Source organism: Myiozetetes cayanensis, unplaced genomic scaffold (assembly GCF_022539395.1).
Source record: "Myiozetetes cayanensis isolate MyiCay16 unplaced genomic scaffold, myiCay2020 scf7, whole genome shotgun sequence".
Taxonomy (NCBI): domain Eukaryota; kingdom Metazoa; phylum Chordata; class Aves; order Passeriformes; family Tyrannidae; genus Myiozetetes; species Myiozetetes cayanensis.
Genome location: NW_026087964.1, coordinates 33,098,348 through 33,123,657, shown reverse-complemented (window position 1 = coordinate 33,123,657; position 25,310 = coordinate 33,098,348). Strand labels below are relative to the sequence as shown.

Here is a 25,310-nt window from a genome sequence, read left to right as displayed (position 1 = left end):
GGCTCCCTGCTATATTGTATGATGTTCTGTTTTGCTCCCATCCCCTTAAGGCCCTTTGCTGTTTTTACCCTGTCACCAAATTTTTTTTGTTGCTTATTTTCTTACCACATCCTCTTTGCCTTACTAACAATAGCCATTTGTTCATTTTTCCCATCAACTGCTTTGCATCTCCACCCATTCCATTGCTTGCACCAGTTCATTGGAACAGTTTCCTCTCCTCTATCAACACTGGCCCTGAGACAGGTATACACAAACTACCAAAATGTTTAACAGCATTATGTGTAGCACAGGTGGTTGTGTGGCAGTTTAGGAGAGATACTGTCACCATCAGCACAAGTACTCGTATGTGGAAAATGTAGGGCACAAAATAAAATTATCAGATATGTATGTTATAAAACTACATGCTAACAGTTCCTTTTCCTGTGTTTAGCAACAGAAGCTAAGTTCCAGGACTCTTTCCAGACCACAGAGACTGCAGAAGTAATAATGAGGGGCATGCAGGAAGGTATTTCACACTTTTGGGGAATGAGAGGGAGGAACAGCAGCAAAGTCAGGCTTTGACAGCTAATGTGCTTTTAAACCCTGCTAATGTTCCCATTGGAGCTAGAAATTTAACTACAGATATTCTGTCTTTGAATTTGTGTAATCACTTACGGTGCCTTATTCTGGGCTTAGAGACTGACTGTGCAGATGGTTCTGAATTATTCAGAGGAAAGGTTTGTGAAAAAGCCAGTATCTCAGTAAGTTCAGAAGGAAGTCTAGGGTTCAGGAACACAGTGAGGATCTCTTGTCATCACAAATTCACTGGTTACCTCTCTCTAACCATTTTTTTGCTTCCTGAACTGCACAAACTGAAGTCCTGTATTGTAATCCTGCTCTGCTTCCTATGCTCATACCTCAGCAACCTCTTTCTTCTACAGAGGAAAGATAGAGCCTTTTGTCTCTCCCTTTCCACTTGTAGCCCTTGTTTCTTTGTAATTTACTACTCTTCCCTGTGCTCTGTGCTTGGAAATTTTGTTATGACATTTCTTTTGAGCTCTGTTTATTTCATAGCTTACCTTTCATTTCACCTCCAGCCTTAAGGTTTCTTTTGAAAACCTTAAAAATATAGCTTCATAATATCTGTTAGACGAATACCTGTCCGAGCCTGCAGTAAGGTTGAATAGGACCTCCAAGAGATAAAACAACTCCAGGCATTTCAGTAAGTTTAGGATTTTTGTGAAGAAGGAAGAAAAGAGCAGACCCAGCTCTGACATCCCAGCAGATACAGCTCAGCCGTGGGATAACGTCTTGTGTTTTATCAAACCGCAGCTGCAAGAACAAAGGAGACTTGTACCTCAAGTCTTCTTGATTATTAGATTTAGATTCAAATTAATCTAGCTTGCATTCATAAGGCTGTACTTTTTGATCTAAATTAGATTTATCACAAAAAACAAAAAAAACCAAAAACAAACACAAAAACAAACAAACAAAAACCACAAACCAAACCAAAATAAAACAAAACAAAAAAACCCCTGAAGTACTTATAGCATCCCTTTATTAGTCCTGGAACTCTGCACATTTTGGTCATGTATTTACTTCTCAAATAACACTCCTAGTTCTGGAAATTTTGGAAGTATCAGGATGCTTGAACACCTGAGTTTATGTGTTTGCATGTAAGAAAACTGTGTAAGATCTCTTCACAGCTAGTTTAGATCACAAGTTCAACTCAGCCACTTGATTGCATGTAGAGCCTTATGACATGATACTCTAGCACCCCTGTGATATGTGTGTGGAGCTGACATTTGAGTCCCAGGAGACTTAGACCTTTCTGTACTGAAAACTGCAGGACAAGTGGGACAGCCTAATACATCTCAATAAATACCTATGTCTAGGCAACTGAATCAAGCAATATCAATAATCAGTGAAGCTTGCAGTGATACAGCCAGCAAGCTCCTGGGCATCATCTCTTGCTGGTCTGAATTGCTTTCCAGACTCATTGTACTAGAAGAGCAGCTTAGACACTAGGCAAGACCATATACACCCCTCACACACATGCAGATGCTTCTAGTTGTCTTCTTGTAGAGATAAATTCATCTCTACTGTCCCACTCAATAGCAACGCTCATCTGTGATCCCATATAGATCAGAGAAGTATATTGTATCTTTTTCAGGAACACAGTAGTCAAATCATACATTCAGTTTGCTAATATATTAAAAAAAAAAAAAAAAAACCACAACAACAACAAAAAAGAGAAAATCAACTTGTTTTCAGTCATTACTAATGAAAAATGATTCTACCGGTTTTGACCCTGTCATGGGAACTTTCTAAAGCTACTTCTCTGAAACAAAACTATATTCCAAAGTAGTCCAAGTAACTAATGTTCTAAATATTTTTCTGTGTGTGTTTAAAAAACATTTTCCAAATATGTCTTTAGGGTTTTTCAGTCGTATTTGCAATTACTCTTATCACTAAACATTAATGGCATCCATGAATACCAAAATAAAAATTTTAATAGGAATAGTCTTTAAGGAAGACATTGCCTCTTCTTCCCTGTAATCTCTAAGAAACTATTGTCTTTTTTGATTTTGGTAAGAAACATTTGTTGACAGGTAAGTAATAAATGCTTCAATTAAAACCAAATAATTTTTTTACTCAAGACACTTTTTACATTAGTTTTCCAGTCATAATAAGGTAATTTGCTATCATATTGTGGCATTCATCATCTATATTTTCATATAGCAATGGCATCAAATAATCTGTTAGACCTTTACATTTGTTACAGAAAGAGTTTGTATCACCATATTAATTCCCACTGGAAAATAAAATCATAAAAGTGGTCAAAATGTCAGATTCTGCATTTTCATTGGTGTTAAATTTATAAAGATTTTACAGTAAAAGACAGTAATTTTCGATACCGGTCAAAACATCTCTGGTAAGATGTAACTCACTTTTTTTCATGAAAACTAGACTGAATCAAAATTATGATAACAGTTACTGATCAGTTTTCAGGATGTTAATAAATCATGTGCACTATGTCTCTTCTTTTCAGGAATCTTAAAAAAAACAAACAAGAAAAAAAACTACTTAGGCAAAAACATTGCTCTTTGAACCACCAGTTCTAAAACTCATAGAGAAGCAAGGGCTTAGCTAAAGGGTTTCATAGAATGTTTCATTAAAGACAAAAGTACAATAACCTAAATTCAAATAAAATTAGCCTGGATATCTGGAAAGTCTTAACACAGTGGGCTCCAGAAATGATAAATACGTATTTATGACCACAAGGGAAGTTCTTTATGCTTGTTTGGGAAGACAAAACAAGTTTTTCTGAGAAAGGACTCCAATTAATCTTAATAATTTTTTCAAACAAGAAAACAACATGTATCTATTGTCTTCCAGACAAGGTTTATATGCAAGTAAACCTAAGTATCTCCTAAAATTAAACAGTGGCTAAGGTACATTTACCATATTTAAATATATCAAGAAAAAAATTAGCAAGAAAACTATTTTTGTACTGGCCTGGAAGTTTCTTCCTGGAAAGGGACTATGCATTGTTAAACTGAATAAAGAAAGAACTAAGAAAATTATATGTTTGGTAATGCCTTCAGCTCATCTTTTTTTTTTTTTTTTTTTTTAAATAAGCCTTTGCTTCCCTTGCTAAATAGTGTTTTCATAATGAATTAATTCCTGACAAGATTCCCTACATTTAGGGAAAATACCGTAAAAAACCAAACAACACCACATCTGAATTAGTATTTTTTAAAAAAATATTCTCCATTTCAGTCATCAAGAAAGTCTACTTTAGAAAGCCACCAGAATGTGAAGGGCTAAGGTTTTCCTCTGCCCTGAGTTGTAATTTTCCTTATTAAATCAGATCTGTATTTTAATTATCTGTTAAGAGGGAATGCTATAGCAAGAGAAAGGCTACACATATGATGCACGTACACATTCCTCCACATGTGAATCTGTGAGAGTCAGAAGAGTCACAGATGGATTTGCCTGTGTTGTCTTCCTGCCAAGGAGCCCAGACTGGAGAGCTGAGCCAGGGACAGCAGCACAGGGCCGGCTCTACAGACTTTGCTATGCTGAGAAGCCCCAGCCAAAACACTGAAGATTAAGAGGAGTAAGATTCACTCACTAAGCATAGCAACTTGGTGTCATTTTGCATATTTCAGGGTGTTGGATACCCTTCACAGGGCCAACAGGTGCAACATGTCATATTTGACACTCTTTCTAGAGAAGTAGCTGAAGACTAGGAGAGATACCCTGAAGCATCTAAAATGACCATAAAGCATCATCTGGTCTATCCCCTTCCATGTTTTAAGCTCTAGAAATAGCACAACTTATTTTTGGACAGCTGCTTGGCTAGGTAGACACCAAGGCAACTTCAATGTCTGTAGAAGTAACACCACTGACCACAGTCATTACCAACTTGAGTTGCTCCACAATCCCATGGCTTTTGAACCAACCACAGCTCAGTTCCACAGGAACTGTTCTTGTTGCTTTAATGCCAAAGAAGGTTTAGCTATATCTGGAAGCTGCCACTACTAACACTCATTAGTTTAATTAAAAATATGTTTATTCTAGAAAGTGACAAAGTATTTCTAAAAGGCTAGCATCCCTGTTTTCCCAACAGGTAAGTCAGCATCATAAAAAGCATTTTTATAAATTGTACCTGTAATATGCAAAAAAAAAAAAAATTATTGTACTATACAAACAAGTGTTATTTTTGGGAGGTGGCAGGCAGTGCATGCGTGGTGATTCAGAGTACTATCTTGGTGGGAAAACCTGCTGAAGATTAAAAATCCTTGTAGAATAATAAGCAATGCCAAGAAGTCAGGTTCCCCACTGAAATCCTTTAATTATTCACTTTCTGCAATTTACCAGTTGTGACTAATATTTAATGGATGAACCTACTTATATGTGTGTATATATATATATATATATATATAATGACAGCATGTTTGGATGTTTTTAATTCATGTTACAAAATAATTTTTAAATACACAGAAGTAGAAAAGAAACAGATTGATCTTCTGGAAATGATTATTTAAAATCATATTCTCAGACTAATTAGCCACATCCTTTGGTTTAAGCAGCTTTACCACCAGATGTCAGTAGTCTACAAATTTCAGTGAGAGATTTACCTCACTGTCTTCCCCTTCAGTCATTTTCCTCATTGACATTAAAAGCTACAAAATAACTGACATGTATAATCTCCTTGTGTTGTGTTTTGTGTTCTGTTTTTTTTTTTAATTTGTAAAAATACTTAAATTTAATGAGGAATAAGAAAGAAGATCATCATGCTTTCAGTTTATCTACAATTGAGTCTATCAATAGAATACTCAGCTCTGTCAATACTCAGCCGGGAAAAAAAATCCATAATATTTTCACTTCTATTAGGGTTTTCACTGATGTTTATTTAAATTACATTAAAGAAGTGTGATTGGTCTGGTCATCAAGAAACAAACTAGCTGAATTTCAAAGGAAGATTTCTGCTTCAAAGGAAGATTTTTGTATCACATGTTGACATGTAATTCAGGACAGAAAAATATGTCTAATATTCTATTTCAGTGTCACCACAGCACTTTTACTTGATTTCACCTTTTTTTTTTTGTGAATCTAATTATTTAGGTAGGAGAAAGACTCACTTTGATTCTTCAGAGATGTTTTGAAACTTCTAATACTTCAAAAAGAAAGGATAAGTACATTAAGTTAGTTTAGTTATATTTCTCAGTCTGAACAAATTCCTATAAAGAAATAGAGCTGGAATTACTGCATTTTCAAAAATTCATATGGAAAAAAATCATTAAAAATTATTAAAAAAGGGTTTTAAAATTACGAAAAAGCTCAACATCAAACAAATTGAATGCTATTGAAAAAGTCTCTCTACTTACAACACAGAAAAAATTAAGTTAGGTCACCTGTAAGTATACAGAACAAGTAAGGGTCACTTTTCTACAGGCAAATGAGAATTTCAACATTAGATTTTCAAGGCCATATAGTCTGTGCTTCAGAATGGAGAAGAAAATAATAATCTGCAACATTTATCAAAATGAAATGTAGCACTAGATTATGCATTTGTTGCCTCTGCCTAGCATCAAACCAAAAACTCAGAAGCAGTAGTCAAAACAATGCTGAATCAAACACAGACTGTTTTCCACTCAGAAGGCTCTCTATAATTTTTTCTTCTATTTTATTTTTCCAGGTGGATAAAACAAAACAATTGAAGTTTTAGAAGGACTATGACCCTAGAAAGAGATGCAAATTATGAAGTCTTTTTAGTTAGTCTCCTGGGAAAACCTGTGACACAGAGTTCAGCTGTAATCTTCTGGAACATAGTCAAACTGTCTGCATGTCTATTCATAAATACATGTTCAACAGATCCGGCCCATATACTACTCCAGGAACTGAGTGGATTTTGTTCTCAAGAATTTAAGCCAGTTAAAGAGATTAGTGCAGATAACAAACTCTTACTGCTCCCCATGACACACAGGAAACCTTTGGTAAGAGGAGACAACTTTCACAGTTCAATAGCTCCTTCAACGCACATGGATTTTGATTATATTTTGACAAAATTAAACACAAAAGGATATATGAATCTGTGTATTTGTTGTCAAAATGCAAAAATTTCACATTATACACTAATTACCAAAACATTAAAATGCATGCCATTTCTGAGTACTGTTAGTTAGTCTTGTACTTCAAATGAGGACAATCTTTTAATCTCTTCTTTTACTAAACTTTTTTCCTTCAGAAAAGTGATTAACACCTCATTTAAGTATAGTTTAAGTTAGTTAATATAGTTTAATATAGTTAGTTAATATAGTTTAAGTTAGTTCATTTAAGTATATCACATAAATTATTGTAGGAACTCACATTATTATTTTCAGCATTTTCTTTGTGACTTTGGAGGATTTGGGGTTTTTTTATTATCAGTTCCTTTGACCCAGATGAACACCCCTCCTGATGGGGTGAATAACCATGGACTTATCTGGGTACAGCATCATGTTTGATCCAAGTCAGGTAAGATTAATCCTAATGCCGTTCTCAGCCACTTGCAGCTGGAGCAAAGCAGACTTGCAGAGATGAAGGTGGAAGCCAGGCCCACCAGGGGTTTGCCCAGAGGCAGTGATGTGTGGGTTAAGGAGATAGCCAGGAAAACGCTAGGAAAAAGTGAGCATGAAGGCACAGAACCTGTGGATACACTCTGGAGGATGTGCAGTGAGAGAAAGAACAGTACTGAGCTTGTTAAAGAAAGATGGGGAAAAATATCTGCTCATTCATGCACTTGCGTGTGTTAAATGTTGAGGAAAGTCCTATTGTGCTTAACATTTCTGTCTGGATGTTTAGAAGAGCTGTAGGGAAAAAAAAGAATAACACACTGAAGGCTCATAAAGAAAAGTCAAAGCTGCAATTATTTCCATAGATGATCTTATAATTTGCACAAGTATCTGATGAATATGATAGAGTAAAATTCATGCCAATTCTTTTGTGAGAAAAATGTCACCTAAGCATTGATTTTGTTCTTTCCTTTAAGGATGGCATTAATATTACTCTAGCAGGGAGGTTTATTAAAAATAATGCATTTTTTCAGACTACTATATTGTATGTGTGTGTGTATATTATATGAGATGAAAAATGCAAGTGCTTAACATTAACTACTACATTACAAAAACCCCTAACATGTCTCACATACAAATACCAGACTTTCCAGACTGCTCAACCTCAAATCTCAACTTTGTTCCCTTCTGTTAGTAAAAAGCCTTGCAACAGTGGGGCCAGGATTATGTGTGCAGTGGTAGTCCTCTTCTGCATCATCCCCTGAGCTGCTTTAAATGATACAAACTCTACCCCATTGTTCCATGCAGCTGCATATGTGACATATCCTGCTCTGCCATGTTACTCATGCTGGGAAGAGATCCTGAGAACACATGGCCAGATGACCAGTGACTTGGTTCTGCTGTGACAATTAAACGTGACTTGCAGCTACAAGTTTCCCTCGGCCATCTGCTCCTTTAAGGAGAAACATGGTTTTGGACTGTCCAAAATTAGTATGTTCCAAGTAGTACTTGCCCTTTGTACCTTGTTAAAAACTCTCACTACTCTTTAAGCCCTAGTCCTGCGAGGCATATCTGTATATAATGCTTTAATTGACGCACAGGTTTTGAGCCCAGCTTATTAGTTTACAGCTAGGGCTTACTAGGAAAGGAAAATCTTACATTTTCTTTTCCCTGCCTTACTTTTTCATTGTCCTCATCCCTCTTTCCAAGCATGCGGCACATCACCACCCTGTGGCATTGGTGAGATCTCCCCTTTACAGTAGCAGAAGTTTTATGTTGCTTCAGTTTCAATTCAAATTTTGGCACAAGGAACAGCATGTCACACGAAAGAAGCAAATAATGAAAGGAAACAAAAATATGAATTAAACACCTTACTGAGGTATTCCTGCCTAACACATTGTTTCATATTTCAAAAGATAACATTGAATGAGGCTTTCAACACTGCCTTATTGGGAAAGGTTTACATCTGCTTAATCAGTTCAAACCAGTCAGCTGATGAACTTGACAATTTTCCTCTGTATCTAACCATGGGATTAAATTTATTATTAAAAAAAAAACAAAATCAAAAACAAAATAAAACAACAACAACAAAAACAAAACAAAAACAACAACAACAAAAAAACAACAAACAAACAAACAAAAAAAACCACAAAAGCTGTGAGAGTGTGATTGTATATCCAAACTAAACTAGCGGAATTATAAAATTCCAGGAATGAATTTGCATGTTTAACAGGAACACTAATTTGTTGAGGATAATTGCTTCCCAATGAGATTTGTCCTTAAATTAATATTTATCCTTAAGAAGAAATACGTGTGAATAAAGCTTTTTTAAAAAATGCAGGATTTACAGTCTCAAAGACCAAAATATCCTTTATTAACCACAGGAAAGTGATTCATGCATAAATATCCTTTTCCTGGACAACTGAGGAGAAAAATATTTAGACCCTTTGGAAAACCTAGCTCTTATTATAATTCTTCTGGCTTACACTGCATTTCCGACTTGAGCAACTCAACATGCAAAAACATAGGATATTCATGCAAGTGCCTTATTTGCTTGGCGGGGTTTTTTTTTGTTTTTTTTTTTTTTTTTTTAAATATGTCCTAAAGGAGATTCACCTGCCCACAAACCACCTGTTTCAGCCATGAGAAGTTCAGCAATGCCAATTCAAAGACCAACTAAAATGATCTTCCCTGGGACTCACATTTATCTGACAAGACTCCAGTTGACACAGTGAAAGAGTCCCCAGTAGCTTGTACAGAGTGGGCAGAACCCTCTTCACAGGGTAAAATTCTCCTTGCAAATAGCTGTGAATGTGTTTAGTCTACTGCAAGCCAGAGATGTTCCACATCTCTACTAGTCACCACTCTCTTGCTGTGCCAGCAGAATCACTTACCTGTCACTGTCATTGCTAACAATTGTTAAACACAGAAGTAACACTCTGATGTGTCGGGATCCTCTGCAGGTACCTGAAAGAACAAGAAACTACAGTTGAAAACTCAAAATTCAGAAACTATTGGAGTTCCTCCCTTTATACAAATTAGAAGAATTTCTTAGAAGAATTAGAAGAATTCTTCTAATACAAGTTAGAAGAATTCGTGTGGGACAGAAAGAGCTGTTCCATATACTAGTTGCTTCAAACTTGTTCTTTTTAATTGATACCTGGCTCTAAAATGGAGGCAGTGCTGAAATGTGATATCACTCGAAGACATAAACTGGCTTGCTGCTAAACTATATATTTATATATATGTGGGGTTTCTGGGCAACTCAATGAAAATAAAATGCTTTCTTTAAGAGAGAGCTTGTATAAATACCTCCTTTCCTCCTGGAATGAAATATATTATAATCTGCTTTTTTATGTTTTATAAATTGAGCTGTGTTCTTCAGAACATTACCTACATTAATACTTCTGGTAACCCAGAACTGAATAATTGAAAAACGCATTCTATCTTGGATCTTGATGTGGGAAAAGACTCTATAAACTGTTGCCATTGATTATTATTGAAGTACAGTACAGAAATATTCTGTCTTAAAATCTATTACACCAAGTGAAGGTGAATTGCAACTATGGTAATGTTCAACAAATCCTTACAATCAATGCAAAGACATAATAAAATTTAAGTAATTGTACTATAATTACGATTAATAATTTCATATATTATTAAAAATAATTTATAGATATATTTCCAGTTATAGTTTAAATCCTTTTACTTTAGCTCCTGTGAGAAAAAAATAATACTATAATTAACTATTTAGAAATATTAAATTAACAAATAATTTCAGTGCCTCCTGCTTTCAAATATACCATGTAACTATATGTTACATTGGCTTTAAGAATAAGGCTGGCTTAAAAATTCCCTTTCTTTCTACCCCTGGTGTAAACACTCAGCCCCACGTTTGCAGTGCACTGCTCTATTGCCTGAATCATGCTGATTGAATGTTTTATGTGCTTGTGCCAGAAGCAGAAACGCTGATATGATCCTACTGAGAGAGAAAATAAGCTTGTGCAAAAAAAAAAGGAGGTGATGTGAGTGGGGGAAAATGAGTGGGAAGGATTTCTACCTGAAATAACTTTTTGGATCTTTTTTGTAATATGCCATGAGCACTATTGATGGGGCATAGTAAACTGTGAATAAAATGCAGAACTGAGTATCTAGGACTGGAAACTTCTTAAATCGAAATTTTCATTTAACTGCACCCTTTTAAGCAGCAAAAACCTGCACCAAACAGATTGATATACAATGGGTTTTCTTGTTTCTGAAAAGCAGAATAGTCAGAGGTTTAGACTAAGCACAGGAGAGTCTATAGAAATCAAGATCTATGCAAACTACCTCAGGAAAAATCAGCTTAGGGTGTCAACAAACAGAGAAGAGTCTGGAATAGACCAAATATGCACAGACTTTGACGTGAATCAGTTATGACTGATGTGCTGTGTTATGGGAAGCTCCTCTCCTCCCTTGGCTTGTACTGCTGCTGAAAAATTGTTTGCTATTATGGCACACATTTTCATCGAGAGCACACAAAGAGCTATATAACAGCTAGTTTATCAAGAATAAACACATTGTGGAACTGTGTTTTAAATAATTTTCCTCAGTGATATTATGGTAGCTGGCACAGATATAGATTTCTCTTAACCATTTAAATTACTTTACATGCACATAAGTAATGTGGTATTGTTATCAAGGTTTCATGGTATTAGCTACTGTAACATCCTGGAGTCAATATCCTCAGCAACATTCAAACCGATGTCAGGTCAGCTTCTGTTGAGCTGCTCTAAACGACACTGTAGTAATGTTGTTCCCAGTTGCTCTTTTGACTGATATGTTAAAAATATAAGTATGGCTCGTGCTACCTGGCTTGTCTTAGATCATGAAAACCTGCTCTTAGAAAATATTTTATTCTGTTATTCTTTTGATATATCATTTCTGATGCTAAATGCTGATTAATAGACATATTTGAAGCAATCTGCTCGATAGCAAGGTTAATAGAAGGAACAAGCTGCTTCCATTTCCGGTTACAATGATTTGTTCAGCATAGGCAAAGAAAAACTACACAAAGAATTAACAAGAACACAAAGTACACAAGTGTGTTTATTACATTTTTGCAAGCACTTTGTTCTACATTTCAAAAACGCCACCATCAAGCTGTTGGCACATTTATGTACAAAACAGATTAATTGTAATGCCTGCTACAAAGCATTCTTTGTGAAAATACAAACTCTAATACCAGAGAAGAGCCAAAAGCATTAACATCATTACATGAGTTTAAAAGACATAGTTTTAAAAATCAGCACAAACATTTTAAGACACAAAACTGAAACACTACAATATAGAATCCAAAAAGAGGTTCCTAATACTTTTTGCAGAACTGTAATACCGGTACTGCACATTATCAGAAAACTGTTGACCCCGTAGGACAGCCTAAGTGTAAAAAAAAAAAACCAAAACCAGAACCCCAAATCAAAAACACAACCAAAAAACCCCCAAAACAATCGAAAGAAAACAAAGAGAAAAAAAACTCAACCAACTAATACTACTTAATGCATTATCATGCCACAAGTAACTATAGTATTACCCTCTACTTACTACAAGAATTGTTAAAAATTACTGATGATGCATGACTAGTAATAGTACAAAGAAGAGTTTTACTCAATAAGTTTTATTAGAAATGCACTTACACTGAGAGAGAATTCACAATGGTCCAATAAGTGCACAAAACTACCTAAGATTTTTAACACTGACAAAAATGTCTTGTCAGGCTACATCACTTTAAAAGACACTTTACAGCATTCTTGTAGCATTAGAAATAGGCAAAATTAAAGAAAAAAAAATCCACCAAATTTGGTCCAATAATACCGACTGTTCTTAAGTAGGGTTCTTTGTTCTGTTTTTGATACAGGTAATTCTTTCAAATTAAGATGACCTATCTTTCTGATAACATTTTCCTATCAAAATAAAGGTTCAAATATATTGCTACACTTTCAAATAATAAGCTCTGTAGTGGTCTTTCACCTTACTTCAACATAATACAGGTAAACCATTATGTGTAGGAAAGCTAGAAGCCAAGCTATAACATTTACGGAAGTCTCCTTTAATGTATCTTTGACAGTTCAGACAGGTGCAATCCATTTAAATTTTTAAAGCAGGTAAAAAGACATCTGACTTCTATGGTCACTGTATTTTTGATATATTACTTTCATAAATGTAGCCAAGCAGTAATTTCTTACATCATCACATGAACAGCTCCAATTTAGCATAACCAGCATTGAATTAAAGAGAGATCATTCTGTAAAAAACTATGAATAACTATATCACTTAATTAACAGTTGTCTATATACCATAACTCTTTAACAGGTAGCCGTGGTATTGAATTCCTCCAAAAGGCAAGTGGCCATGCATTGTTAGCACCACGGACTGCATGCTCACAATACAAACAGGAATTATCACCCATGGAACTTGGAACAAGAGAATATTCTTTAAAAACATCAATAATAATACAATGTTAACAAAGATAAGAAGCACTTTTTTCTTTTTTTTTTAATTTTTTTTCTTTTTTCACTTTTTTTTTCATTTTTTTTACCCACTATTACAAATTTAGAAATTGCACCTTTGAGTGTTTAAAACTTTCTTAGGACCTTCATTCAAGTTGATCAGGGTCCATCTGGCAGGTTTTCCAAATATAAAGGAAAGTCATCAGAATGTTTTCTTTATATATTGTACACCATGTACAATGGTCCCTTTGAAGTATACCTGTAGTTAAAGTAGTTACTTAACTCAAAACTAAAAAGTATAAAAAGCTACTTTTTTTCCAAAAACATATAAGAAACAATGCAAAAGGTGTTATGCATAACACATACAAAGTGATTAAAAAAATCAAACACATAGTTGTATTTGACAATAGTTTAGTACCCTCGATCTATCAGAACTAATTAGCTTAAAAGGATTCAGGAAAGGCTATTTAGGAGCTCTGTGGTAGAGAATGGTCACACAAAGTAAAAACTAATTAAGAAACCAAGTGCTAGACAACCAAGAATTGTATGTAGGTGATATGTAAGTCACCCAAACTATCTTTTGTGAGAAGCACTTTCAATTGTTTTTAAAATGGTTGGATGGCCTTTAGTTAAACAACAAAGCATTCACATGTTAGAAAGTAAACCAAGGTTTCTTTTATGTGTAAGCGTTGAGCCGCTCTTTAGAGCGAGTAGAATGAATATCATGAAGCTCTTGTTCCTCCTTTGATTTAATATCCTCATATTTTTGCATTCTGCAAGCATCTTTCACATAGGCCCAGTTGGCAGACAAGACCATGAGATAATGGACCTGTAAGAGAGGTAACATAGAGTTAGGAACCAACAGAGCTAGTCAGAATACAGCATGTTTAAACTTGAAAGCTATGGGCCAGAGATTGGGTTCTCATCAGCCCGAACGAGGCACTCTTAAATCAAGTAGTACAGCACCACGATGGCAAGGTCAAACTTGAACTTCATTAATCCTCAGATTACTCATCTCAGAGCTGCTACTGTTACCATGACTAGTAGTTGGCAGAAAGGCTTGTAAAAAATTTAAAAACTGAAAAATCAAGAAATCATCCCTGCATTACTATTTCATCTAGTCTGCAAATCTACATATGAAAAGGTTATTCCAGTTATTTATTGGAGACTTTTCCCCACTGAATCACTACTTTTTAAAATAGTCCTTAAAATAGAAATATGATGTAGACATTTCTAGTCTTATGGTTATATACCTAATATGATTACAGAAAGTTTTGCTTTTTATTTTTTGTTAAAGTTAGCATTGTCTTTCCATTTAGCCATGACTTAATTCTTTCAACTATAACCCTAGCTATTTATTTAACCAGCTAATTTGTGAAAAAATTGTCAGTAATTGAAAAATAAATTCATGTAGGCAAAATTTGACAAACTATAGCTACAAAAAAAATTGGATGCACTGTTGACTCAGAATTCCTCCAGAATGGTTTATGCTAGGATCCTCTGGACAGTTATTTCTTCCCTAGCAGGCTTTCAGACACTTTCTGATGAGATAATCTCTTAAATTTATGTTAATCAACTGCCTCAGTGGCAGTGGATAATTTCCTGAAACCCAAAAGATTCCACCCCTCCCTAAAAAATCAAGAAATTATAGTGGGATTCAATTAATCCAACTCCTGTTCATGCTGTGCTGTTGTAGATATGAGCATCTTAGATTCACAGTAAATGAATTATCCATCTTAATTGGTTATTTTTCTTTTGGAAGTGCCAATGTTCGCTTTTTCACACATTTATTGGCAATTTTTGACAATTAGTGCAGGCAAAAGTGCACTTGTTAATCTGGATAATTAAGATCAAGGAAAGCATTCTGAAGCCCTTCAAAGGATGAAACATTTTTGGTATCTTGTTTGTCCTCATGTTTTATAGCAAGCTCCAAGTTAATCCTCACGTGAGGAATACGGACTGACTTGAGAACCCATAAAATGGAAAGAAATTGCTCAGAGAATCTGTCGTCCTGGAAAAAGAGTACAAAGAGTATTTCTACATATCTTTAGGAGTTTCTTAATATCTACACTACAGTATTGGCAGCATAGCCTGTGATGATAGTACAAGTGTTGAATATGGTAACATGTAATGTGTCACTCTGTGACACTTTCTGGTCATAATTTAGCACATAAGAAAAAGAAACACCTTCTGTCTAACTCAGCTCTTCCAAAAGCTTTCACCATGAGTAGTTTCTGGAACAGGCATTTCTTGATCAAGTGAGAGGCCCTAACACTTCATCCCCATTGTGCTGAATAAAACACCTAAAATTTCCTCCATAGGAAAACTTTTGAGAAAAATCAAAAGAAGCAGGCGAGTAATTCTAATAATTCTGTCATCTCAGATAATTACAATTTGCATGCAATGGAAACACTAGTGCTGGTCCTCTGAGCGCTGGATTTCAAATAAAAAATACAATCTGAACCTCAAACAGATTGTAGACATGAGAATCCTGAAAGTGGGGATATTTGAGCAGTGTACTCATGTCTTCCTGACCTTTTAAAGCACATCTGCCAGAAAACCTTGCAACTGAAGAATGTGTGATGAAAATGGGATGATGTAGGCACATTTCTTATCCTCACAAAATATTTCATAATGACTCAGTAAGATACGAATTTAAACCCAATGTCTTTCAGTTTCACTTGGTCTTTTTCTTTTTTTATTAAAAAAATAGACAAACCATTTTGAAGGTACATCGGCCACAGTCTGACCTTCATTAAACTCCCATTCTTTGCCCTTACCTTCCCTTAAAATTACTGAACAAAACTTCTAGAAAAACTACTGAAAACTCTTGGGGCTCACATTCACTGTAAGTAGGAAAACTTTCCTGGAAACAACTATACTTGCTCATCTAATCTCAAATACATATCAAAGTTTTCTAATGATGTATACATTGAACAGTCCTGCCACCTTTGCTTTTTTGTTTAACATCAAGTTCCTAGATAACATTGCCACATTAAGGAGGTCATCTCTAAGTGGCTGTCTAATTGCATTTCACAATCCATGACCGGAATCGCCTGAAGCCAGTGGGGTCCCCATCAAGGCTTATTTAAACTGAAGTTGGGCAGCTTCCACAGTCTGCCCCAGGATGTTTCAATTACAGACATATGCAAGACAGTGCAGGGTCTTTCCACACCTATGGAACATTCCTCCTTAGATTTCTCTCATAAGGTGAAGGTTGATTTCAACCTTCTCAAACTGGAATTGCAGCTAGGATAGTAGGGTTCTTGTTTTGTTTTGTTTTTCCATTCAGGACATGTCATTATCTCCACAGGACCCAAGTCTAAATTACTTTTTTCCTGTCTTTGAATCCATTTACTATCATGCAGAAGAGCACAGTTATACTGAGGAGAGAGACTAGACCACTTTTTTCCCCTTGTTCCTGTTTCAGGAGAATTGATTGCATCTTCATCTTACAGGACATAATTTCTGTGTAAGTCCAGGTAAAAGAATACTGTTCACTTTTTGAAAAGGTAAATGCTGCATTTTATAATTAAGTTTTTCTGTAGTGGTTTTGGGAAAACATCACAGGTGGGATGCATACTGGCTTTACAATGAACTCTTTGGAATGCTAGATTTCACATTTAAACAACTTCTGTCTTCTATTAGACAAAACATTGACAACAGTAAAACTAATATGTATTAGTGCAATGATCTTTTCTGTATCCATTTAGTATCCATCAATAAGAAAGAATAGTACTTTTCAGAATCATATACAGTACAAATTAAATATGATTCAAAATCCTGGGGTTTTTTAACATGTGGCCTGGTATGCTGTCTTTAAAAATTACTACTATCAAAGAGTGAAATGTGCTAGTCTTCACCAGGTACCTAACAGATCACAATGATGGGTTAAAAGCAAAAAAATGTAATTAAAAAATTGAAATATATATAACACAGTTGCAAAAATTAAATAAAACTTACATTTACCAGCATTGGGACACTACACAACTTAGTAGCACTTAAAAATGAATTGTATGTTGTTGTTGAAACAGTGTTATTGTGGCTGCTCTGTGCAGTCACAGAATCCAATAGAAAGGACACTTGAGTATGGTTAACACTTAAAAAATATGTGAATAAATATGCACCATCAAAGTGAATTCCTAGGGTATTTGTGATTCATGTAACACATCTACGGCATTTTTGATATGGTGATCTTGAGCTCTGAAGGGTTTTTTTAAAACTTCATTGAAACTATCGTATATTTAAACTATGTGGCTCAATGTACATATTTAATTTTCTTTCACTGAGGATGTGTTTGTTTTCAATTAATATCTTTTGGTGGGTATTCTGACTCAAAACTCTACTTTGAAATGCAGAATTTTTATCTGAACAAAATAACATTTGATAACTACTATTGATATAATTCAAAACAATAATGCAATGGAAAACTAATGATCTCTTGGATAAACATTCCTGAAACTAATGATATATTATAATAATAGCTATGTGGTCAACATTTTTGCAGCTGTAATGAGACAAATCTCAGTTTGGAAAATCAATTAAGTTATTAATATGAAATGTATTCTATTAATATAATTATTATTTGTGGTCTTGAAACATAAATTACATTGAAAATATCTATTTTTAATTTAGTTATCTTTGCTATGTGGGCAGGGTGTCATGTAATACTGAAAAAAAAGGAAGAACAAAAAAAATCATTAATACAACAGGAAAACTAGATTCATTGAATATTCTTTGACTGTCTCTTTTTATAAATGTAATTCTGAAGACAACAAAAAATTCATGGCCCTAGGATTCAGTAGAAAATTACTAGTATAAGTAGTATATAGTAATCACCACCACTAACACTTTTCTTATGAATGCATCAGTACCACATAACAGTTATTTTTCATTTTCCATTCCAGTGTGCATAATACAAAGCTACAGTGGTACAGAATCACGAGTCTAAAAATATCTTTATGTTTAAGCAGACACAGCAGACAAAAGGCAGAAGAGCAGGGCAATTACACTTTTTTGTCAGTGGAACATTCTCATTGACAAAATGTCATCAAATTTAAAGTAATCTTCATTATAAAAAGCACAAAAATTAGACTTGACAGAAAAAACCCAAGACATTCACATATATTCACAGAACTGACAAAAATATTCTGCTCCTAAAATAGCATCACAGATCATAAAAGTATAATATTATGGTCATGAGGCAGACACGTGAATTAAAACACGTGTCTGAACAGAGCAAGGGAATAATAAAAATTCTTAGCATGTACTTACAGGTGGGTTTTTTATTTTAAAAACTAATCATGGTATTCTACTTCAAAGTAAAACCATCAATATATTTTAAAAAAAGAAAAAGATAATAAAGAGTATTAAATTACAGAATTATACTTTAGTAATAGCATTGAGTAATAGTATGGAAATGGAACAGCTGATCCTCAGTCATAATCAGAGTATATTAGCAATTCAGATGAGGAGTAGAGTATTTGGCAGCTTACCATAGCAATGACTGCTGCTCCAGCTCCAGCAAGTGCCACAATGAACAAGTGGAATGTCATATTTAGCTGCAAAGGGAGACAAAGAAAAGGACTTTCACGGTTGTACACCAAACAGAAACTGAACCAAAGTCAGAATAACATAGTGCAAATAATTACCTTCCTGGTTCCTGATTAGGAATACTATTTCCAAGAAATTAACATGTACATCACTACATGGTGCTTGTTTTTGTTACAATGGGGGAAAAGCATTCTCTATTTAAAAACATAGCATTTAAATAGTAAAATATTAAGAAAACTGTTTAAAAATAAACACTACAACACTTTTTTTGTTACAGTACTACCTCACCAGATTTATGTTTGTGGTGACTTCTCTAGTGGCAGAGACAGCCTAAGAAAAACCCATTTTCCCTTTGTTAACTACAGCTTTCCATCTTCATATAGTGATCTACTTTACACTCAAATGTGCTGATCAAATTTATTCATATTGATGTAATATAAACCAGGTTACTTGCATAACCCAAACTAACCACCTTTCCCACCTCACCCCAAATCAAATTATTACATTTGTTTTTAATTTCAGTAACCTGGTTTACACAGCAGCCACAGAGAGTCAACTGCACTGGAAGTGTTGCATTGAATTAGATGCCAAAAGGTATAAGGACAGATTGTGCACCTGCACTCAAAGATTTGTTCAAACATAGTAAGACCCAGCAAAACATTTAGCAAAGCACCCTTTAACTTCAGAGGGATCAACGTTTTAGCCTCTCTTTGTTTTAGGTAGATGTAATTTTATTTTGTCCTGCCTTCATCCTTTATAATCTAAAATAAAAAAGAGCAACCTCAGTTGCACTGAAACAGGTGGCATTTGCCCAAGGGAAAAACTACAAAGAAAAGTGTGCTGTTACCACTCTAACACACTACAAGGTTTGGCCAAATCCATTTGAAATCTCTACTCTCCTGTCACAACTGTAATCATAAGATCTTCAATCAGTGATTCAATATATAGACTATTCATTGTGTAGCAGGTGTGTTAGCTTTCAAAAACATCTCAGTAACAAAGTACGTGATAATAGAATTATTAAAAAACTCCAAGCAAACCATAAGCGTATTTAGAAAAAAAATGGCTGGAGAAATTGCACTGACTAAATTTGGTATTTGGTAAAAGACTGTGGTTTTCACTGTGATCTTATTCATCACCATAGGTATAATTAGAATATTAACAGTAAGAAAAAACACATCATCTCCTTCATAATAACATATATTACGGATTTACCAAAAATATTATCATACTTATTCACCTCATTAGAGTCGCACATCTTGATGAAACTTTCTGATGAGGTGCAAACCTTCTTTTCCTCCCCAATAGTTACAATACCTGAAGAAGAATAAATATTCACATTATTTAGTATTCCTAGTATATATCAACTTACTTCATCTCAAAAAAGCTAAGAAATACAAATTCCAGGCTTCTTTGAAGAACGTATTTTAACATTCAAAATATGATTTTTGTTGACAATCAAGGATATGGAACAACTCTCCTGTGAAGACAGTCTGAGACACTTGGGATTGTACAGCCTGGAGAAGAGAAGGCTCTGGGGAGACCTTAGAGCAGCCTTGCAGTAACTAAAAGGGGCCGACAAGAGAGACAGAGAAGTACTTTAGATCAGGGCATGTGGTGATATAACGAGTGGTAAGGGCTTAAACTGAAAGAGGGTAGAGTTTAGACTAAATGTAGGGAAGAAATTCGTTATTGTGAGGTGTTGAGGCACTGGACCATGTTTCCCTGAGAGGTGGTGGATGACCTAACCCCGGAAGTCTTGAAGGTCAGATCAGATGGAGTCCTGAGGAACCTGATCTAGAGGAAGGTGTCCCTGCCCATGGTTGGGGGTTGGAACTAGATGATCTTTAAGGTCTCTTCCAACACAGAATATTCTAGGATTCTCTGACAATTTCAACCACAGAGCTAACACATCATCTATTCAGTAAAAACCCTAGTAAAAAATACATGAGTAATAATTTTTCAGGCATTTTAAAAAATACCTTAATTCTTCCTTTTGATCAGTATATACACTTACCATTTCACATTCTCTACCCTCCTGTGGAGAAATTTGCTGTATATTTTTGTCAGACGTTGATTTGGTACAAAGCTTCTTTCACAAGTTATAAAATAGCATTACTTTATTGTAATGATAGTTTCTCTATCATCAAGAATAAGTAGAATCTGCTACCTTGCTTCCTTTAGCTAATGTCCAGATAAGAAAGACTAGCTTGAAGAAAACCATAATAACTCAACTATAATGAAAAATGTACTGTTCTTTCCTATTAATGATCAGTGGGTTTTTCATTGAATCTACAGGAAACAGGTACCTTCACAGAATACCCACTTTATATGTTAGTGTTCTATACACATTTTAAGTACAACTAATAAAAAAAATAAGCATGAATATTAACAAAATAAAAAGTCACAGAGAAAATAATACTCTTGATGGCATCTATACAGATAATGGCTTTCTCAACTCACCTGTCATGCAGCGTAGGAAAAAAACCCCAATAAATAAAAAAACAACTTTTTTTCCACTCATGAAAGCAATAATGTCAACTATTTTATTTCAGGTTAATTGGAACGTTTACTGTGAATGGAACTGTTTCATGTCCAATCAATACAGTCTCTTTTATATCTCAAAATAACAATTAAAATCTACTGTGATTTTATATTAGACCAAGGTAACAAAAGAAAGACAAGGAACTGTCTCATGACAGTAAGATTACCCAAAGTTCTGTGATTTGAGAAACCATTGAGGCCAGAATATCTAGAATTAAATCAGTCTTGTGGAAAGGAGGAGTTGAATCACCATTACCCACACCAGAATTCTCAGACTTATTAAGATTCCAAATCCCTTTTTTTCCAAATTTCCCATCCCCTCAAAACACATGTATGTGTATATTCCCCACACTATTCTAACCTCTACCATTCAGATTTTAGCCCCACTCTCCTCTCTCATTCTCTCTCTCTCTCTTTCTCGACCAGCCTCTTAGACTGTTACAATTTGTATTGTCACTCCTCATCAAAATTTTTGAAAGCAATAAATCTTGTCCTGTCCCAATTCACCTCTGCAGAGACAGATAATACCCAAGGATCTCACATCTCCAGGTCAGTGTCCTACCACAAGATTTAAGAGTCATTCTACAGGTAAATGACTAATTAAGCATTTCAGGCAAGTTCCAGCAATTTAAAAAGAAGAGACTAAACAGAAGCCCCAAGCCAAATTTTCAGTACTCTGGGAAGATGGACAAGGTTGACTCAACTTTATCAAGTCTGTAAATACAGTTCATCTCTCATACACTGCCTTGACTAGTGGGTAAAAGGATAGAAAGAGATGCTTAACCATTTTGTTAAATCTTGCTTTATATTCAGTGCTCTTCATTCACATACCATACTGGCGAAGATCCAAGCAGAGATTGGCTCCATCCACTACAGTGGCATTTCGGCAAATGGTCCACAGGTTGAAGTACATGTAAACAGGCAGAGAAGTGAAAGCTGTAACGCCAAGCCAGGCCAACATAAAGATGTATGTCAGCATAATAAACTGCAGTAGAAAAGGGAAAAACAAAACCAGTGGTAAGTCAGAACTTAACTGATACTCCATTGCACAAAAAGGAACCACAGAGAAGTAACAAAAGCATTTCTGACTGGTTCTGTCAGTTTCTGTCCTTACTAGAAAACCAACTGATTAAATAGAGAAAGTGATAGCAAAGTCTATAATAAATATATAGTATTTTACAGTAGATTTTTTTGTATCTTAGTTGCTTGATATATGGAAATTCTATTTCACCTACTGCAGAGAAAATAGTCAACATAAATAAATACTGTTCTATACATGCTCTTTGGTTTTGTTTGTTTGTTTTGTTGTTGTTCTTTTACTGTTTTCTTTTCTCTTTCCATATTACAGTGTTAAAGCTAATGAAACATCATCTGGTTCAGCCTCAGGCACTCATTTACAAATACGTACTTGGAAAATTACTTAGAAATATAGATTCTCTTCAGGGCTATGAATTTTCAACTAAAGTGCTACATCTCAATTCGTTATCAAGCTAAAGAGTTGCACTCATTTTTTTCTAAGGCAGGAGCAAGAAATAAGAAAGAAGACTGGCTCAGTACAGACTTTAAATTCTCATTTGCCTATATTCTAGAAGTATTTTAAAAGTAAAACTAGCATCCTATCTTAAATTCTATGAGTTTGTCAAAAACAAGTCTGAAGTCTTACTTTTGAGCCTTCTTCTAGAATTTGAGAAATAAATAATATTAATAAATTTAATATATCTCTCAGTGTAGCACATCCATAATAATTTAATGAAGTCCTAAATCTTTTACATTAGGTACACTACTGAAATGTAACAACTGTTTTTATGGTTGGGCTCCACACAGATTTGAGCATCTTCCTATTGTGTGATTATCACCAAATGGAGGAAAAAGATCAGCCTTACTATGAGAATTAAAATTCCTATTTAATATCTTTTTACTTTCTGATCTGTAATAAGGATAAAACTCCCTGTAGCTTTGCTTACTTAGGAAGCCTGCTGAGATAATACAAAGCATTGGTATAGCAAAGTGGGGGAAAAAACCAGAGCTTATTAGTCTCTAAAAAAATGCCTTGGGCATAAAATAATAGCAGAAGAAAACTGTCAGATGATAGCTGCTGTGAGTCACAAAAGCTGCCTTCTCAGAGAGAATTGGCTGCTTGTTTATGGAAGGGATTTTTTTAAAAAGAGAATCTTATTGGTTATCTCAGAAAAAAGTAGTTCAAGTGATGATTTCGCTTTAAAAACATATTTTAGAAAAGGAAGAACTTCAGTTTTCCTCTTTCAGTCACTTCCAACGGAAGAGCCAGTGGCCAACTGTATGTTGAATTTCATGGCATAACACCAAGAAGACAGAGGGAAAAAATACAGGAACTTCCTTTGTTTTGAGTAATTAAAATACAAAACCTCAAGTTAAACCACTTGATAGACGTGTGTTATGCCTGGAAACTGCAACCGCTGATATCAGTAAAGCAAACCACTGATCTGGGCAGTAATATATTTCCTGTTGCAAGGATAGCAAAAATAAAAAGGTTAATTTTGCACAAGAAGTTATTGGTTTCTAGCAATAGGAGGTGTTAGCTTATAAATTCCTGTTAGAATTGAATGAAATTGTCAATTATTAAAAAAAACAAACAAAAAAAAACCCCAACAACAAAAAAAAACCACAACACCCCAAACACAGGAAAGACTAAAATCTTAGATAATTTTCTCTACTATTACAATCTTCTGTCTTTGCTCTAGAGAACTTATAAGGAATGCTTAAGGAGACTGTTCAGTCCAGGAATTAAATTCAGAACTCAGTCTCCTGAGAGTCAAAGGGATCTTCCTCCTTTGAAGTAGCACTCTGCTATGTGACAAGCTGAAGATTTCTGAAACAGCATCTTAAAGAGGTATTACAGTTTGTTCTTTAGTATGCTATCTATTGTGCTTATAGTGAAAATTACTTTCTCTGATCAGTATGATTTTCAGTCTCAGAAAAGCCAAAACAAAATGAAAGTGATAGTGAAATTCACCTACTAAATCATGAAGATAAAAGTTCACTATTTGATACTCTGTTCACATTGACAAAAAATAGCTAAAATGAATAATTATTTGAACAAACAAATCTTTAACCTCTGTAGTGGTTATTTTCTTGTACCAACACCAAGACTGGTAAAACCCTCTTGCCAGATTATGTAAACCTTTCAGTGCTAGTAATGGCTTTCCTGACTTATGAATTATCAAAGTAGGTGAATCATGAACCTTCTGGAAAGATTTCTTTTGACAAAAACAGACCAATGTCAGGAAGCAGATATTTCAAAGTGTATTCTGAAATGGTATGTACGCAGCACAACAGTTTTCATGGTGGTCATAGCTGGTTTAAATCCCGTTTCCACAGAAAACATTACCCAAATCCTATCTATTTTAATATGATCAAGATTTCAGTTACTGCTTTATTTTTTTCTTCCTTCTTTCTAATTTATGGGTACTGGTCCCATGAAAAGCACATTCATTAAATTTCAAACACTGTTCTTGTTTTAGTTTTGTTATAAATATTTTAATACCCCTGAAGAAACATTGTATGATGGCTTCAGCAACCCTAGGGACAGAGACAGTGAAATCAAATCTAGAAGGTACTGTTACTACAGAGAGACATGGATTGAAACAGAAACAAATTAAACTTCATTCATTTTATTTTATGAGGACACTACTGCTTACAAGAAAAATAATACAGAAACATAACAACATATTAAGAAGTGCCCACATAAAATTTAATTCTGGAAAACTCATGTTGTCATGTAATTTTATCTTCTTTCCAAACCACTCAGTACTTACTTTTACACTTTCTCTCAATCTAATCATATGTTTATTTTATATGAACTCCCTGACATGAGCTCTTGTAAAAAGATGTACATATTGTGTTCATATTTCATCTAGATTCATTATCCTATACTCACTCACTCACACACAAACACAATGTTTACTTCCAGCTCTTCCAGCTAGATGATCTAAGAGGTTCCTCCCAAACCCCTTCACAGCCTCAGAAATTCCTTTTGAGAGTTTTTGCCAGAGATCAAAACTTCATCTAAAGAGATCATGTACCTCCATCCTGCCCAAAGTCTATTGTGCTTCATTATGAAACCCTGTCAGTGCTGGACATCACCTTAGATGAGCCCAGGGTTAGCCTGGTTTTCTCTTATGTAATACTGGGAAGCAGCTGACCT

The 25,310-nt window shown here is 34.7% G+C and overlaps 1 protein-coding gene across 1 annotated transcript in view; it reads right to left on the bottom strand.

Annotated features, from left to right (window-relative positions):
* Positions 1-11,600: 11,600 nt before the first annotated feature.
* The window catches only part of GPM6A (glycoprotein M6A), a 114,465-nt gene continuing 100,755 nt past the window's right edge, over positions 11,601-25,310 (bottom strand). The window contains exons 4-7 of the mRNA XM_050337645.1: positions 21,959-22,112; positions 19,824-19,900; positions 18,526-18,591; positions 11,601-13,859 (exon numbers count right to left, since the gene is read on the bottom strand). Of these exons, the coding sequence (XP_050193602.1) occupies positions 13,707-13,859; positions 18,526-18,591; positions 19,824-19,900; positions 21,959-22,112 (450 nt within the window). The 3' untranslated portion in view covers positions 11,601-13,706. The remainder of the gene's footprint in view (positions 13,860-18,525; positions 18,592-19,823; positions 19,901-21,958; positions 22,113-25,310) is intronic.